General features: G+C 28.4%; 4 protein-coding genes across 4 annotated transcripts in view; all 4 read right to left on the minus strand.

The window, feature by feature from the left end:
• Positions 1-1,201, minus strand: part of LOC105624740 (odorant receptor 22c-like) — a 5,531-nt gene extending 4,330 nt beyond the window's left edge. The window contains exons 1-3 of the mRNA XM_012206094.1: positions 1,079-1,201; positions 573-803; positions 301-414 (exon numbers count right to left, since the gene is read on the minus strand). Coding sequence (XP_012061484.1) covers positions 301-414; positions 573-803; positions 1,079-1,201 — 468 coding nt within the window. The remainder of the gene's footprint in view (positions 1-300; positions 415-572; positions 804-1,078) is intronic.
• Positions 1,202-5,371: 4,170 nt separating this feature from the next.
• On the minus strand, positions 5,372-6,926 carry LOC105624742 (odorant receptor 4-like). Its single transcript, XM_012206095.1, has 5 exons — positions 6,804-6,926; positions 6,155-6,382; positions 5,895-6,008; positions 5,635-5,790; positions 5,372-5,422 (listed from the first exon to the last, which is right to left on the minus strand). The coding sequence occupies exons 1-5, from the start codon at positions 6,924-6,926 to the stop codon at positions 5,372-5,374; spliced, it is 672 nt and encodes a 223-aa protein (XP_012061485.1).
• Positions 6,927-12,162: 5,236 nt separating this feature from the next.
• On the minus strand, positions 12,163-14,404 carry LOC105624743 (odorant receptor 22c-like). Its single transcript, XM_012206096.1, has 5 exons — positions 14,282-14,404; positions 12,930-13,160; positions 12,665-12,778; positions 12,413-12,568; positions 12,163-12,213 (listed from the first exon to the last, which is right to left on the minus strand). Exons 1-5 carry the CDS (start codon positions 14,402-14,404, stop codon positions 12,163-12,165), a joined length of 675 nt encoding a protein of 224 aa, XP_012061486.1.
• Positions 14,405-17,327: 2,923 nt separating this feature from the next.
• Positions 17,328-19,428, minus strand: part of LOC105624744 (odorant receptor 67c-like) — a 3,689-nt gene continuing 1,588 nt past the window's right edge. The window contains exon 5 of the mRNA XM_012206097.1: positions 17,328-17,378. Coding sequence (XP_012061487.1) covers positions 17,328-17,378 — 51 coding nt within the window. The remainder of the gene's footprint in view (positions 17,379-19,428) is intronic.

Below are 19,428 nucleotides of genomic sequence, written 5' to 3' on the forward strand. Positions count from 1 at the left end.
TGTGTGTGTGTGTGTGTGTGTGTGTGTGTGTGTGTGTCGTGTGTGTGTGTGTGTGTGTGTGTGTGTGTGTGTGTGTGTGTGTGTGTGTGTGTGTGTGTGTGTGTGTGTGTGTGTGTGTGTGTGTGTGTGTGTGTGTGTGTGTGTGTGTGTGTGTGTGTGTGTGTGTGTGTGTGTGTGTGTGTGTGTGTGTGTGTGTGTGTGTGTGTGTGTGTGTGTGTGTGTGTGCGCGGTATACAAACAATTATGTGTGTATAATGATCTTATATTATCATGATTAATATAATCGTTCTGATATCTAACCTTAGCGCTCAAGTATTCCCCAGCAAAGCAAAATATGAATGCTTCCATATTTATGGCGAAGTAATATAAGAGAACTCTAATTATATTTTTCAAAACGTCGGGTCGACCGATTGACTGGAATATTAAGGAATATTCTAAGAGTAACGGAAAGGTAACAAAATGCTGAATAATTAAAAGCATGAAATAGTTCTCCTTTATACAAATTCAACAGCGGTTCCTATAGGGTATATATTGCTTTTCATCGTTGATTTAAACAAAATTATAATACTTACTGCGACAATTGTAAAACCTAAGCAGCAGATAATCAGAATATCCGATACAAACAGCACCATCGCGATATACGAATACAGATGTTCAATATGCTCTGAGAAGGTAATGATTTTCTGATGTTCTTTTATTACTTCTTTTACTGTGAAATGACTCGAGCTGTCCTTGTCTTTCTTCGGAATAATTCCCAGCAAACTCTCACGCAGAATATCGATTTGACCGCCTATATGCAATATCTAAAATGTATACATTCTTTTATGGAACTATTGTGTTAATGTTGAGAAAAAATATTTTAAAACATAAATTTAATTAATGCCGTACAAAATATTTTAAAATATTCAAAAAGCAGCAGAATGGTCTATATATTATTTTTTATAATATGGACAATAATCAAATATTTCATCAATAAATTGATATTAAATTAAACACAAATTATTAAAATATCAAAAAATTAATATTATGAATAATAAAAATAATACATAGACACAATATCTATTTACATAGAACTTACCAGATTTATGAGAAAAGCATTGAATACGCTCACAACATTAGAACACAACAAGAAATGAAAAAATTGGATAATTATGACAGATTCATATACGAATCTTTGATTAGCGTCGAATGGCAGCTCCATCTCTAAAACGAACAATCGTGTGGAAACATTGGAAGCATTGCCATCATCCACGTGTTTCACAAGGATGTGAGTGTTACAGAGAATTACAGCTATCGAATGAAGAATTATCATCATGTTAACAAAGCGCTCCGACAGTTTGGCATTATACGATGTCACGAACATACTAAATTTTGTGTTGGAACACTTTTCCCAGTCAATTGCCATCATCGTTAATATCTTACTGAATGTTCTACAAATAATTTTATTGGTTATAATCATAAGCCCGCAATGAAGCATTATGCAAATCATTGATGAAAAATTTATCGTTATGCAATAAGTTTCAAAATGTATGTCCATTTATTTTTTATTTTTGTATATAATAATTTGTTCAATACAGCAATTGTTTTTAGTTAACGTTTGCAATTGCCGAATAAACTTTATCATCTAAACTAACTTTATCATCTAAAGTGGCAATTGTTGAAATAAAACGTAATGCTAAATTTACTTAATTAATTTAATTTGGATAAATTAAACAATGTTTAAAATAAATTTTTCACTGATAGTACTTATACTATGTATCTCACTATTGCGTATCTCACCGCTGCTTATACCAAAAAAGGACAAGTACAATAAAAAATCTCGTCATTGTCACTGCTAAACTTAAAATTATTATTATCTCGAAAAGCTCCATCAAATGAAAATGTTTTACAATGTATCGATATTGACCAATTTGCTCGAATACGATCGAAATAGTCCAGAATAGTCTATATAACAAAATGAACGATGTATTCGGCCAAATGCCAAAGATACGAAATAAAATTTCTGTAGCTGGGCTAACAGTATTTTTTACTTTCATATTATATATTATTATTATTTTCTTATTATTCTGCACTGTTAATATGCATCGAATCCAATAAGAGAAAAAAAACAAGAGTTACGAAAAATTGATAGAAACAATTGATAGATCGTATGATGTGCACGATGTAATGTCTTTGTACAAACTGAGAGCTTGAAAGAGAACGAGAGAGCACCCTCTCACATGGCTTATTAAATATTTTGATCGCATATTAAATATTTAAATGTGTACAGATTGCGTGTATATTGTCGATAAAAAAAATTAAATTTCCGGATGACCGACGTTCTCCCTCTCAAATTCTTAGGCAAATTCAATGGCAGTGTAGCTCGTAATGCATTATTTTCTTTAAAAATTCAAGCAATAACAGATAGCAACACACGCGACATTCACAGAACGTTAAACTATGCTCGGTAACTGTAAGAAAAGTTTTGTATATCCGTGAATAAGAGAGACTTTTTCGAGGAAGAGGGTGGAACAAGCGAATATTTTTCTCTTTCCAAGATTTTATTTCCTCAATATTGAAGGATATTTTTCCTCGCTCATTATAAGTGGCTAGTGTGCACGCGCATTAACAATTCATTCTCCTGAAATATGTAAATCGTATTATTTTGGAACTCTGATGCATGTTAGATTCAGGTTGCGCAATGTTTGTGAAGAAGTAAGTCAGAAGCAGGAAACGGAGAACGAAGTGCTGAGTGAAGTTTTAAATTCCAGTAAATGGAATTACTTGCAAACGACAAGCATAATACTTATAAGCAATAAATTAGCCGAATCTATAATAGATTTTTAAGCCATAAGAAATGGATAAATCACATCGATTATTCTTTTTGCATTCGGTTGTAATTGGTTAATTTCTTATGAGTTTTATCATCTATTGTAGATTTGGACTAAAGGACATTGTAAAATGTAAAGAGCTTATGTATCTTCGATAAAAAATTATAATAATAAATGTTATAATGACAATATTATAAAAATATAAAGTAATATCTGTTTATGCGAGTAGAGTATTGATTAAGTAATTATTATTATCAATATTTTAAGCGTGAAAAATTAATCGATTTAATTATATCAGAAATATAAATAGTATATTATTTATAATATCATAATAGCAATAATTTGTTTAATACTGTTGTTTAGTACTGAGTTTTTTTATTATATATTTTATAATTTTACTGTGATTAGAGTATATGTATTATGATACTAGAGGAAAGTGGGAGAATTGCGAATATGTGATAAACACAAATGATACTGTTGCAGCATATTCGAGTTGTGGTAACTTCTTATTTCTCCAATAATAGTCTGATATATGCTTAATGCTGTACTATAATTTGTGATCATAGAATCTACACGCTTTTCGAAATACTCTAAGGTAAACGTCCCAATGATCGGACGTGTTCCTATTGTCCGGACTTACACATAATTTATTATTATTAATTTCAAATGATCTTTTTATTGTAATTTAGTTATATTTAAAAAAATTATTATTTGCAATTAAATTATAATATTATAATATTATATTTAAAAAAATATTTGAGATTAATAATATTAAATTTTATTTAAGTATAGATACATGTCCGATTACTGGGATGTTTACCTTATACATTTTCGATGACTTTGCTGTAGAGAAGAGTGAAGAGAATTGCAGATGTTTAAGGAAAATTTAATTAAATAAAATTAATAATTATTTATTACTTACATTGTGGAAATTTTTTGTTAAAGAATTGTCTATATCGTGTAATAATCAATTTTTATATATTATTAATATAAAATAATTTTAAATTAAAAAAATAAAAACTTGATATTATTTTTCATGGCGACGAGAAATTTCATATGACTAAAGTTTTGTTTTTTTTTAAATTGTCGTTGCTGTCGAAGGGAAATTTATTCTTCAGGATAAACCCGAACGAAGTTGATATATTAAAATTATCACTTTTTGATCGAGACTATAGATTATTGTGGCCGTTGTGCAAAGACTCATAATTATAGCATTCGAAACACTGTGATCGATTAACTATATTCGTGTGCATGCTAAACAGATCTTTCGAATCTTCTTTTATTCAATCCATGGCTATTATAAGATATCACGAAATATTTTATATAAAAAAAATGATTTCTGAATAACTTTATAAAATAAGTTCAAGCCGTTTATAGTTTATTATTTGATACTGTATTGCACAAAAAAAAGCGATATAGAGAATAATTAGGTTAATTCATTGATGATTCCAAAAGAGAATCAGTTTGAATAGCAATAGACTGTACGCTAAAGAGTTGCTCAAATTATTCATCAAATCCATTAGCTCGTTGCATGCGACGGAGAAATATGAAATAAACGTATATATATATCGACATATCATAACGACAATTAATTTCACGAATCAAAACAATTTATGCGAAATGGTTTACAACATGTCGATTCAGATATTATATTAAGATTCGAAGTACAAATTTTATAGAGAAATGCTGTACTCGTAGCAACGTAAAATTGTGAAAAAAAGAATTTATTATGATATCAATGATTTTATATAATAATATAAGACATCGATATTAGATTTGCCGTGTTTCCTTAATTTTACGAAAAATATTGTGATATAATTCACTAAAGAACGCAAAAGCATGTTCACAATTGACCGAAAACAATTAATCATTAAATGTTCTCTTGAAAGCAGGCATAAAATAACACTTAATACATATTCTAAAACGTATAGATGTGGATTTAATTCCATAGATGTTAAATATAATTCTGTCAACATTCGATGAGACCTATATAAACATTACACGGTTAAGAATTTACACCTATAATTTTTGAATGTACAACTATAGATCTACAATTATGAAACTTTAAAAGTTATCAGAAATTTACAAAATTTGTGTCCTTGTTTTATCTCTTTCTTATTCTTCTTTTTTTTTTCTTGACAAAGTAACACGAGGTAGCGACGAATTATGAGACTTAAAAATGCAAGACGCCACGTGCACAGCAAATACATAATATACGAATGGAAGACTCGAGGAAAAATGAAAGAAAAATTGTCAGAACTTGTAAAGTCACGCTAACGTTGCCAAGTAGAAGGAGAGAAAGTAGCACGGTGTTTCATTGTTCATCAATTAATAAACATTTCGAGTTATTGATCTATTGCTTGATCTACAATTTTGAGTTTATTCTTACTACCAAAACGCATACACGCAAGTATGTAACACATATGGAAAAAAATGATAAGTAATACTATAATAATTTTCGACATTTTTCAATTATGTGCAAATTTTTTTAAGACTAAACAATATCAAACCAATTATTAACATTCATTAAAAATATAATGTAAATAGAATGCAGTTCCGCTTCAATACATTGCAAGTAGAACTGATATATAGGAGGCTGAAGCTTTTACAATCTGTAAAAGTATTATTTGATTATTATAATATATATGTGTGTATACAACGAAAATTAATTCAAATAATAGTTTATTTACAATTTAAGAAGGGAAAACAAATTTTTTGCTTTTTATTTATTCTAGATAATTATTAATAGAATATCTTCTCAGTGTAACATATGCGTTTAAAAGTTTTACGTGTAAAATGATGTATCTCTCTGAGATAAACTTACAGTGGTAAATTGTCCCAAAGACAAATTCATTATCCTTCCAATTGTAATGGTTAATTGATTTTGCGACCTCATTATCAAAGATAATATAATTCGACTATCTCTAGAATCTGATTCGTACCAGAAGGAAGCGTAAGCAGCATCTCCGATGCTTTTGCTCTATTGGAGCAAATGGAGAATTAATGGATCTTATAATTTTGAAAACGAATTACGTAATATTCTGCTTATTTATTGCAAACCATATATTCGTCTCAATAACTAACCTTAATACTTAAATATTCTCCAGAAAAACAAAAGATGAATGCCTCCATATTTATAACGACATAAAACAAAAAGTTTCTGATTATACTTTCTGAAGCATCAGGTCGATCGATCGACTGGAATATTAAGAAATGTCCTAAGAGGAATGGAAAAGTGATAAGGTAATGAATACTTAAAGGAATTAGTGCTCTTTTATTCTGCAAAATTCTATAATGTATATTCCTCTTTACCGTAGAATTATACAAAAATATATAATACTTACCGCGACAATTGTAAAACCCAAACAACAGATAATCAACGAATCCGATACGAACAATACCATAGCGATGTATGAATACAAATCTTCAATATACTTTGAAAACGTAATGATTTTCTGATGTTCTCTAATTGCTTCTTTCGCCTCAAAGTGACTTGGATTTTTGTCATTCTTCGGAAAAATTTCCTTTAAGTTTTCGCGAAGAATATCGATTTGGCCTCCTATATGCAGTATCTGAAATACACATTATTTTTAATTGTCATATTTAAATGAAAGTTGCGAGAAAAAGATTTTTTAATCAATTATGTAAAAAAAGCGTTAAAGTTGGAATGTTGGAATATTAATTTTATGTAATTTATTTTAAATATATGCTTCAAAAGACTACATGCCGATTACTTTCAAATTTGAAATAAATATAATATTTAAATTATTTAAATTTCTTATTTAAATTAAACATATCCTGCATATAATCTTTTAAAATTTTATAATCAGCATAAATTAAGAATTCCATAAACTATTTTTGATAATGTATAAGATGTACATTCGATTAATCAACTGATGGATCAACAAAATATCAAGATTAATTTTAATAAATAGTAGAAATAATAAATAATAACATTAATGATAACAATATTTTTTGCACAGCAAGATTCACCAGATTTATAAGCAGGGCATTCAACAAGCAGTTTGCATCGGCACATAACAACGAAAAAAAGAATTGAGCAATTATGATTAATTCATATACGAATCTTTGATTAGCATCAAATGGTAGATCCATATCTATAATGAACAATCGTGTAGAAATGTTGGAAGCTATATTGTCATCCGCATGTTTTAGAAAAATCTTGCTACTCATAAGAAGTACAGTTGTCGAATATAGAATCACTGTCATATTAACAAAGCGCTGTGACAGTTTGGCATTACATATCGCGAACATACTGAATTTCGTGTTAAAACACTTTTCCCAATCAATTGCCATCATTATTAATATCCTGTTGAACGTTCTACGAATAGTTTTCAATGGTCATAATCAATGAAGCGTTAAAAAAAACATCGATGAAAAATTTATCATTGCGCAATAAATTTACAGATGCGTGTCCTCTCATTTTTTTTATCGCGTATAGTAGTTAATTTATTAGCAATTTGTCTTTAATTTAGTTTCGTTCACATTGCATTTGTCAAATAATTTATTTTACAGACCAACGTAATAATTGTCGAATTAAGATGCAATTTTATATTATTTATTTAACTAGGCTAAATGGTATAATTAATTATAATTAAATAAAATAATCTTAAACAAATTTTTCACCGATCTGATAGTGCATATCAATATGTGTCACCGATCTTGCTTATCTCACCGCTGTTTACACCAAAAAATGACAAGTTTAATTAAAAATATTGTATACGTCATTGTTGAACCCAAAATATGCATTATCTCGGTAAACTCAATCAAATGGAAATGCATTATGATATATCGATATTGTAAAACTTGCTCGATTATGATTAAGATAGTCCAGAGTAGTCTACACAACGAAGCACACGACATATTTGGCCAAATGCCAAAAATTCGGAACCAAATTTCTATAGCTGGGCTAACAATATTCCTTACTTTCATATTTCTATTATTTTTTTATTATTGTACACTGTTAATATGCATCGAGAAGAGAATGTTTACAAGAAGCACAGTGTTACAAGAAACACTTGAGTGATCGTATGATGTGCACGATATAGTGTTTCTATACAAACAGAACTTGAAAGAGACCGGGAGTGGTGGATACTCTCCTATGAGCCACGGCTTATTAAATATTTTGATCGGAACGTACACATATTGCGTACACTATTGTGGATAAAAAATAAAAGTTTTCAGGTAGACGACCCTGTCCCTCTCGAATTCTCGAGCGAAACAATGAAGTAAAAGGCAATGCATTATTTCCTTTAAAAATTCAAGTGACAGCAGATAGCAACCATAGCACGTGCAAACGTGGACAGAATATAGTATTAAAACCATGTTCGGTGATCATAAGAAAAGTTTTGTATTTCCGTAAATGGGGGAGAATTTTTTGAAGAAGAGAAAAGATTGAACAGAGGAAAGAGATATTTTTTTTTAAGATTTTATTTTCTCAATATCAAAGAATATTCTTCCTTGTACATTACGATAAGTGTATGGCCAGCGTTCACTACTATTATTCTGAAATATATAAATCGTGCAATTTTGGATATAACTCTAATGAAAAAAGTAAACCAGGAAGACGAGAAAGCAAACTGCTGAATAAAGTTTTATATTTGAATAGCAACGGAGTTGAGTGAAATTTACGGAATAACAAAGTTACTCGTAAATGACAAGTATTGTACAAGTTATAAAAAAAAAGATTATAAAATGTGAAGATCTTACGTTAATCTTTCAGAAAAGATTGTTTAATAGTCATTACAATACCATTTAAGCATTAATAAAACTCTGAAGTAACATTTGATTATGTAATAAGAAGGAATATTTATAATAATGTAATTTATATTTTTTCAATTTTTTATTTTACATGTAAAAGAAAAAATAAATAATTTAATTATATTAAATGTAAATACAATATTATTTGAAGTATCATATAAAATAACAATAATAATAACTTCTTTGTATTGTATATTTATATTTTTTTATTACTCTTATGATACTTACAAATAAAATAATATTCCTTATATTAAAACAATTAATAAATTACAAATGGGCCTTTAGAAATCGGCGCTATAATAATTGTGGGTTTATTTCAATTAAAACAATCCTCTATAAATAATATATTTGTCGAACATTTCGGCTAATTTCTAGCCTTTATTTCTAACCTTTAATTCTAGCCTCAACGAATGTATTACATAAAAATCTTCATCCTGTGATTACACATCAAATTCCCCATAAGTCCCATCAGTTAATAAACTGAATGATCAACGATATTTGACCTTAAATATAATAAATAAATATTAAAATCGAAAAATATTAAAAAATTTACAAGAATTGCTGTGGAGATTTACCTCAGAAGTACATCAAATACAAATTAGTCCTAATACCATAGTTGTTATAACGCAAATTCTTTTTCTCGTGAATTGAAATTTAAAACGAAATGACGATAATTAAATAAATATAATATATATATTGTATAAGATGATGATGTTCATGCTGCAGTGTTAATCGTAATGAAAATGTATTATTTTTAGCTATAAGCTTTTAGTCATCGATCAAATAACAAAAATATGAAGAATTAAGTAACTCTTTCTTTTTAAATTAATATCATTCTTTTATCGCTTGATGTTTATCATTTCTGATATTAGTCTTTTATTATAATTACGTTCTTTGTCTAATATTTGAACGTTATTCCAATCAAAACATGATTTTGATGTGTCCTATGATTCGTGACAACGAATCCGAAGAATTGGTTTTATTTTTATTGATGATTTTTGTGATCGAAAATCCTCGTTTTTATCTATATGTTTGTCCAACATAAGACACATCATACTTTTCGATTCTAATTCATTTATTATATTTAAGGTAAAGTATCGTTGATTATCCAGCTTATTACTTTAAGTTTTAAATTTAAGTTATTAATTATTAAGTTATTAAACTTTAAGTTATGGGAAATTTGATATCGGAGTATAATAAAGGATAAAGATTTTTATGGATTTTATAATAAATTCGCTGATGAAGGCTAGAAGTTAACGGAAACTTTCAACAAATATATTATTTATAAAGGATTGTTTTATCATCAATCGAAATAAACATACCGATTCCTAAAAGTTCCGTTTGCTAATTATCTTTTCCTAAAAGTCCCGTTTGTAATTATTAATTATCTTCTATGATTTTATATTATTATTTCAATTTTTATTTTAATTATTACTTTGATTTTATACTATAACTTGATATTATCATGATTTAATTATCTAATTTATAGTCTCTATACACTAAAGAAGGCGGGAAAATAAATTGTTTGATGGTTCACGGTAAATTTTACATATTTGGATTATTTTGAATACTTTACAAAAGCGGAAAATGATGATAAAGATGCATTTTAGTCAATGTATTATATTTTAATGTATATTAATCAATGCATTCTCATAATTTATATAATTTCTTCCAATAAAATCTGTTATAATATCGAAATTATGTGAAGCAACATAGACAATTAAGAATTGTTTATTAGCATTAAGTTCATTTTAAAGCAAGTACAAATATTAAATTTACTATAGATAAAGATATATAAGTAAAGATACTATAAGTAATAATATTTATTATAAGTAAAGATATATAAGTTTATTAAAATAAGCATAAGAAAATATCATATAGAACACAGAGGAAGTCTTTCGAGAACAAATCGCATCGTTATTAGAATAGTCAAGTTACAAGCGATTCTAGTTAAATCATTCTTTTTTAGAGATGATGAATATTTAAAATATACAAAAATAAACTGTAGCCATAAAGAAATTAAAAGGTTTTTAAATTATTATTAACTAAATACAATTTTAACTTGTGCGTGCATGTATGTGCGTACATCTTTTTTCTACAAATTATTTCAATTACGACGATAAATCCTCTCAGGATAAATCCTCAAATGACAGTAACTGATGTACAATATTAAAGTTATTACCTTCAATATTAAGCAAAATTATGCTGAGACTGTAGGTCACTACGATGATTACATGAAGACCAATAATTGATTTTGAAACACGATGTGACAGATTAGCGATGTTCATCGTCATGTGAATGCTGAACAGATCTCTTGCTTTCTGTTTAATCCACAGTTATCATTAAGATATAATCGCGGGACTTTCTGTATGGGAAAAACTGAATAATTTCGGAATAATTTTATAAAATAATTTTATAATACTTTATCATTTAATACTTTTATTGCATGAAAAAGAAGCACTTTATAGAGTCATCAGGCTAATTCATCGTTAGATCTAGAAGATGGTTAATTTGAAGAGCAATCAGCTGTGCACTAATCAATCTACACATAACACTTAAAAAATATTTATTTAATATTTTTATATAAAATGAATATTTAAAAAATGTTTTAAAAACATTGTTTGTTCGATTGGAAAAGAACTGCTCAAATTATTCATCAATTCTTCAACTCATTAATGTGATGGTACAATACAAAGTAAATATACCGATAAACTTTAACAATAATTAATTCAACAAAACAAAATAATTTATGCAAAATGGCACATCACGTCAAGCCAGATGTCAAAGATGACGAATAACGAATTTTATAAAGAAACTCTTCGAAGCAATCATTTGCGTAATTACGAGAACAAAGAATTCTCTATCAACGACTTACAAAGCATCAAATATTGACATATGTATTTCCTTGAAATATCGTGAAATAATCTGCTGAAAACTGAAACATAAAATACTTCGCACGTAATTGACAGAGAGCGATAAATCATTAAAAACTTGTTTGACATCACACATAAGATACACAATTATAGATTTATGTTTACAAAATTGTAAAGAGAAACATAAAGTTTACAATTCGTTCTCCCGTTTTATCGCTATCCACTTTTTTTTTCTTTCTCGATAGGATAACAATGATAGTGATGAATTATGAAGATTAAAAATTCAAAACGACGTGCGAGTATATAATGTTCGACTGGAAGACCCGTAAAAAAATATAAGAGGAAAATTGTAGGGACTTGCAAAGTGGAGCGAACAATACCAGGCAGGAGGAGAAAATAGCATGGGGTTGCATTGTTCGACCATATTTAATAAACACTTCGTATCCCGACATTATCGATCTACTGCCTGACTGCTCGGGCTTATTCTAACTCTTATATGAAATACACATGCAAATGAACAATGCATACATGCATGTAAGTGTATGCCATGGAAGAAAATGTAACAGGTAACAAGTAATAATAAAACGTCACTTTTGTCACTTTTAATTTATGTGCAAATTTCGTTGTTACTAATCAAACTACCAGTTGTTAAAGGTAATTACAAAAATTTTTTATAATTGAATGTAGTTTCACCTTTCTCAATACATTGCAAGGAGGACCGATATATAAGAAGCTGAAGCTTTTACAATCTATAAGAGTATTATTATAATTATTATAAAATATCAATATAAAAAATATAAATATTTAAATTCAATTTGTTATTTCATTTGTTTTAATAATGTAATACAATATAAATATTGCAGCATTCAAAACAGATAATTTTCAGCATAAAATCTGTGTTAAAAAGTTTTACATATAAAGCAAGATAACTTGCTGAGATAAACTTACAGTACTATATTGTTCCAAAGATAAATTCATTATCTTTCCTATTGTAATGGTTAATTGATTTTGCGACCTCATTATCAAGGACAATATAATTCGACTGTCTCTAGAATCTGATTCGTACCAATGGGAAGCGTATGCAGCATCTCCGATACTTTTGTTCTATTAAATAATGGATCTTGTAGCTTTTATACACAAAATCAATTATGTAATATTCTACTATTTATCATGAACAATATGTTGGTCCCAATATCTAACCTTAGCGCTCAAATATTCTCCAGCGAAACAATATACAAACGCTTCCACATTTATAACAATATAAAATAAGAAGTTTTTGGTTATACTTTTCATAGCATCGGGTTGATCGATCGACTGGAACATTAAGAAACTCCTAAGAGCAATGGAAAAGTGGAAAAGTAATGAATAATTAAGGGTACGAATTAGTGTTTTTCTAATTTACATAAATTTAACAATGATTTTTATATCCTTTGTTTATCATGAAATTAATCAAAGATTTGCTTACCGCAATCATGGTAAAACCTAAGCAGCAGATAATCAGAGTATCTGATACGAATAGCACCATCGCAATATACGTGTATAGATCTTCGATGTGCTCTGAAAATGTGATGATTTTCTGATGCTTCTTGATTATCTTCTTTACCGTAAAAAGACTCGGATTACACTTTCCATTCTTTGGAAAAACTTCCTTTAATCCCTCTCGAAGAATATCAATTTGTCCGCCTATATGCAATATCTAAAATATATATTCTTCTTAAGAGTCACTTAATGGAAGCCGTGAAAAAAATATTTTAATGCTTGAATTCAATTTAGGTTACACAAAATCTTAAAATTTTTAAGCTTTAAGAAGCAGCATAAATCAAAATTATCTATTAATTATTTTTAATCATGTAGACAATAAATACATATATGTATACAGATTGTTCTCTACTGATACCTACAGATCAGTAAGTGGATGCCTATCTGCCAATGGGCAAGGGAACGCGTTATTGATAATGCGGAATAAGATTAAATCGCAAGTCCGGTGGAGAAAACAAGAGAAATTGAATTTTACATTCTGGTATAATGTAAAATTCAATAATATGATATAAAATATGTATTTAATCATATAAATAATATCTGATTTAATCTAACATAAATGAAATTTAATAAATATTAAAAAATATATAATTATAATTTATAATTAGATATTTAAAAATATAATTATATGTATTATAATTTATAATTATATATTTTAAAATATTTATTAAATTTCATTTGTTAGATTAAGTCAGATATTATTTGTATTATTATAAATACATATTTTATATAATATTATTGAATTTTACACTATATCAGAATATAAAATTTAATTTCTTTTGTCTCCTTCCGCGCCGGACATGCGATCTAATCTTATTCCGCATAAATATTGGGTTGTCCGGAAAGTGCCGATTTTTAAGGAAAATTGAAACGCAGAAGATTTAAATTTTAATATACATTTATTAAATTTAAATCTTTTGCGGCACGAACTTTCCGGACAACCCAATAGTAAAGCGTGCTCCTACTCATATGTAGACAGGCAACCTGACTTACTGATCTATAGATATCGACAGCATCTTGTGAACAGAAAAGTTGTAACATTTTTTTTCGATGAGTTCCGGAACTCAATTTGTTTGTAGAGTGTTTGAACGTAAATGATTAGACATATAATAAAGAACCAATCTCTCCGGTGAGAGCAGATTAGAAATCAATTTAAAAAAAATATCGTTTCTGTGATCCACTGTACATTCCAATTGACAACTGATTGACTAATAAAATTTCAAGAAATTGACTTTTATGAACAATGATAATATATCTTTTACGTCTTGCAAAACTTACCAGATTTATGAGTAGAGCATTTATTAAACAGTTTGCGTCGGCACAGAATAGTAGATTAACAAATTGAGTAATTATGACTGATTCATATACGAATCTTCGATTAGCGTCAAATGGTAGATCCATCTCTAGAATGAGCAACCGTGTGGACATGGAAGCGTTGTTGTCATCCACTTGCTTTACGAAAATTTTGCTACTAAAAAAAATTATAGTTGTCGAATAAAGAATTACCGTTATGTTAGCGAAGCGTTGCGACAATTTAGCATTGCATGTCGCGAACATACTGAATTTTGTGCCAGAATATTTTTCCCAGTCGACCGTCATCATTATTAATATCCTGTTGAAAGTTCTAAAAATGATTTTGATTGGTCATAATCATAACAACGGTCGGAATGAAGCATTATGTGAACTATCGATGAAAAATTTATCGTTGTACAATGACTTCACCGATGCGTATCTGCTTTTATTTCTCTTTTGCATACAGTAATTAATTATTATTACAACAATTTATTTTAAATTTTACTTTATTACATTGTTCATGTTTGCAATTGCTAAATAATTTATTTTATTTGTCAGAGTAATTGTTAAATAGAGTTAAATCACTTAATGTGTCTGAATAACTTACTTGTTAGTTAAATATAATTAAAATAAATAATATTTAAAACAAATTTTTCACTGATAGTGCATATTACTATGAGCTTTACTGCTGCGTATCTCACCGCTGTTTACACCAAAAAATGACAAGTTTAATTAACAATATCGTATATGTCATTGCTGAACCCAAAATATGCATTAACTCGGAAAATTCAATCGAATGGAAACGCATTAAGATATATCGATATTGAAAAATTTGCTCGATTATAATCGAGATAGTCCAGAATAGTCTATACAAAGAAACACACGACATATTCGGCCAAATGCCAAAAATTCGAAACCAAATTTCTATCACTTTGCTAACAGTATTCTTCACTTTCATATTTTTAATATTATTATTTTCCTATTATTTTACACTGTTTACACGTATTGATTCCGCCAAGGGAATTTTTAACGGTGTTATAAATGACATCTAATTAATTATTCGATGTGTATGCTGTAGTGTCTCTGTACATACTGAGAGCTTAGAAGAAAACATAAGTGGTAGCACCCTCCTATGAAGTAAAGTTTATTAAATATTTTGATCGACTTGCATAGACTGTGTGCAGCATTGTCGATAAGAAAGAAAGAAGTTTCTGGGTAGTCCTTATCTCTCTCAAATTCTTGGGCAGAACAGTGAAGTATGGCGCAGTGCGCCATTATTTTCTTTAAAAATTCAAGCAACAACAGATAGGACAACAACATGCAAACGTACAAAGAACATTAAACCTCTGTAACCATAAGAAAAGTTTTGTGTTTCCGTAAATGGGGGAGAATTTTTTGAAGAAGAAAGAAACATAAGAGAGAGGCGTTTTTCTTTCGAAGAAATTTTATTTCCTCAATATCAAAAGATATTTTTCCTCGCAAATTATGGTAAATGCGACTGCGTTCGCAACTTGTTCTCCTGAAATATGTAAATCGCACGATTTTGGATGAAACTCTTGTGCATATTAGATACATGTTGCTCGCAGTAATCATGAAAAAGTAAACTAGAAGCAGAAGATCGATTGAGTAAAGTTTTTTATATTCCAGCAATGGCGCATCGGCGTTCCTGGCAAATGATAAATTGTAAAAAAATATTAAATGCAAAAAGCTCACGTTAATTTTTAAGAAAAGACTGTTTAGGCATTATAATTTTACTTCAACGTTATAAAAATTCTAAGTAATATTTGATTATACGAAGAAGAGGTAGAAAAAGAAATAATTTTATTTGATTACATAGAAATAATTGTCATATTATTCAAAGAATTATACAAAAATAACAATAATTATAATTTTTTAATACTATTGTTTTTAATACTAATGTTTTTAATACTACAGAGATTTTTTTATTTTTTATATACTGATTTTATATACTTTAGTTTAATGTTTAACTTTTAGTACTAGTTTAATATTTAGTACTAGATTTAGAAAATAGTCGCTTTCTTGTGCAATAACCTAAGATTCACCATTGATAGATTTAGATGATATAATCAATTTGAAGAAATGGATGTATGTTAAAAAGTTGCTCAAATTATTAATCAAATCCACAGCTTATTGATACAATTGTGCAATACAAAGTAAGCATAATGACATTTTGAATTACAATTAAAAATGAAAAACCTAGACGATACATGCAAAATAATAAGTAGGTACACGACACGTCTTGTCAGATGTCAAAGAAAACAAATTCTGTAGACAAACTCACTGTTCACGGACATTTTTATAATTGAAAAAAGCTTATTTATTATATTCTATAACATTTATCATATTCTAAAACATCAAATGTTTGCAAGCTCTGTATGTTTGATCAAGGAGCGAAGCTTGTTAAAAATTACAACGCTAAAGCGCATTATATGCAATTGATTGGGAGGGATTTCTCATTAAATATACTTTTGATACCATAAGAACTCGATTAGAACTACGGTATTATAAAAAGGAACAGCAAGTATAAAAAATTTTTTCCCCTTTTATCCATTTTCTCTCCTTCTTTCTTTATTTTATGATCTTTCTATGATCAGGATACCATGATAGTACCAAATCATGAAATTTAAAAAAGCAAACAGCCATGCGGGCAGCAAGTACATACAATATAATCGAATGGAATACCGTTGGAAAATAAAAATAAAATTTAATTGTCAAGAACAAAGTGCGAACAATATTAGGGGGACAATATTAATGCGGGAGGAAAAAACACGGAACTATATTGTTCGACATTATTTAATATTGCGTATCTTGGGTTATCCATCACCTGATTCTCAAATGTATGATTCTTACTCTCGATCAATGTATATACGCATACAAGATAAGTGAAAGAAAATGGTAAGTAATTCTGCAATGGTTTTTGTTATTATTAATATATCTGCACATTTTTTTATAACTAAACAATAATTATTAACAATAACTGTTAACAATGTAAATAGAATGTAATTCCATTTCAATACATTGCAAGTAGGACGAATGTATAGGAGACTGAACCTTTTATAATCTTTATAAGAATAATATTTGATTATTATAAAATGTCAATATATGTAGAAATACAATATTTAAATTCAATGTTTGTGTAAACAAAATATTTTGTTTAGCATTTGACTTATCTTAATAATATATAATAATGTGAATATTGCAATAAATATTATTTCTTATTAATTAATATATAAAAAAATAATGTAGAATACACACACACATGCACACACACACACACACACACACACACACGCGCGCGCGCGCGCGCGCGCGCGCTCACATAGAGGGATTAGTCGAGCCTGGAGATAAACACGTGCAAATATCTTAATAACCAAAAAGCATATGTCTATGTTTGCATAAGCGTAGAACAGAATATGTTCAATACACTAATTTGTACTCGGCCGCCAAACACACATATGTTTTTCGTATAACACAAATGAAATTATTAGATAAGTTGTTTTTAGTCTACTAGTTAGTCTACTTTTAGTGATAATTGAAATAATTAAGCATTAGATATGTTTTTTAAATAAGTCAATGATATATTATGTAATTTAAACATTCAAATTACTACCTTATTCACAGTTTTTTAGTTATAAAAAATATTTTATTGTGGAAAATAAATATTCCGTACTTAGTGAGGATCTTAAGGAGTACTCTTACCAAGATATACAACATTCTAGTTTTCAATTTTCTTTTAGTCTGGCCCACAATCGCATCACAATCATGATAAGAAATCTTATATATATTACTCCTTGATGCGACATATAATCTAAAACATCTTTACCATGAGTGATGTACTTTTATAAAAGGTTAGGGATGATAAAGACTGTCCTTCTATTAATGCCAAATGCGATTGGAATAAAAGATTCGGAGAAGATTCTAGCATAAGGTACTGTAAAGTACCAATCATTAGATCGCAATTTTTTTGTTGTTCCGTGTGGCAAAGTACATATATGGGCCAGACTAAAAGAAAATTGAAAACTAGAATACATGAACATGTAAATGAAATTAATAAAAGAACTAATTTCCAATCACCGCTTGAAATATGATCATAATTTTAAATGGGATAAGATTAAGATATTAGATAATGAACCATCTTATAGTAAAAGATTGATTTCAGAGATGTTAACATAAAAAAACAACATGGATTGAACAGGCAGAGTAACACGGAATCTCTTTCCGATTCATACCTTGCGATCTTACAATCATTATCTTCCTAACTGGTCTCTTTCCTAATTGGTCTCCTTTCTTTCTGTCCACTATCACTTCTCTTTTCACTACATCTCCTTTTACATAATACCTTTGCTTCTATTCCGTAATCATTGGTTGAATCTTTAAAAAGTTAACGTTTTTACATGATTTATTCTATATTAATATCTTTGTGGATTATAAATTTTTTGCAATTTGGAATTATTGGACACTTAAAGGTATAAATAAGTTATAGTTGAAATGAATTTAAATTATACAATTGCTTAGTCAACAATTAATTGAATATAGATACGGAAAATGCCTTTTAATCATAAAATTGCAATAAGTGAATTAAAATTGCATTACTGTCTATATTAATTGAAATATAGAGAAGAATATAGAACATTAGAGATATGGATGTGAAATATTCTAAGAAGAAGAACGATTAAATTTTCATAACAGTACATAAAATTTGAAAAGAAATATGTTATTAAATTGCTATATTTATGTTATATATACGACAATCAAATCGCAAAGTTTGTTTGTTTTTTTAAAGATTGTACACTGAAGATGACCCATTGAAACATATATTTTTTACTTATTATTTTGTTTGATTATTCTTATGTACTTTTAGTTAAATTTTAGATTAATTTCCAACAATTATCATCTGGTTAAGACTCATAGTCTTTGATTCTAATAAATATAAGAGAAAAATTGTAGGGACTTGGAAAGTGGAGCGAACAATGCCAGGTAAAAGGAAAAAATAGCACGGGGTTGCATTGTTCAACCACATTTAATAAACACTGCGTATCCCGACATTATCGATCCACTGCCTGACTGCTCAAGTTTATTCTAACTTCCGTATGAAACACACATATATATAT

Source organism: Atta cephalotes (genome assembly GCF_000143395.1).
Source record: "Atta cephalotes unplaced genomic scaffold scaffold00087, whole genome shotgun sequence".
In the NCBI taxonomy this organism is placed as follows: Eukaryota; Metazoa; Arthropoda; class Insecta; order Hymenoptera; family Formicidae; genus Atta; species Atta cephalotes.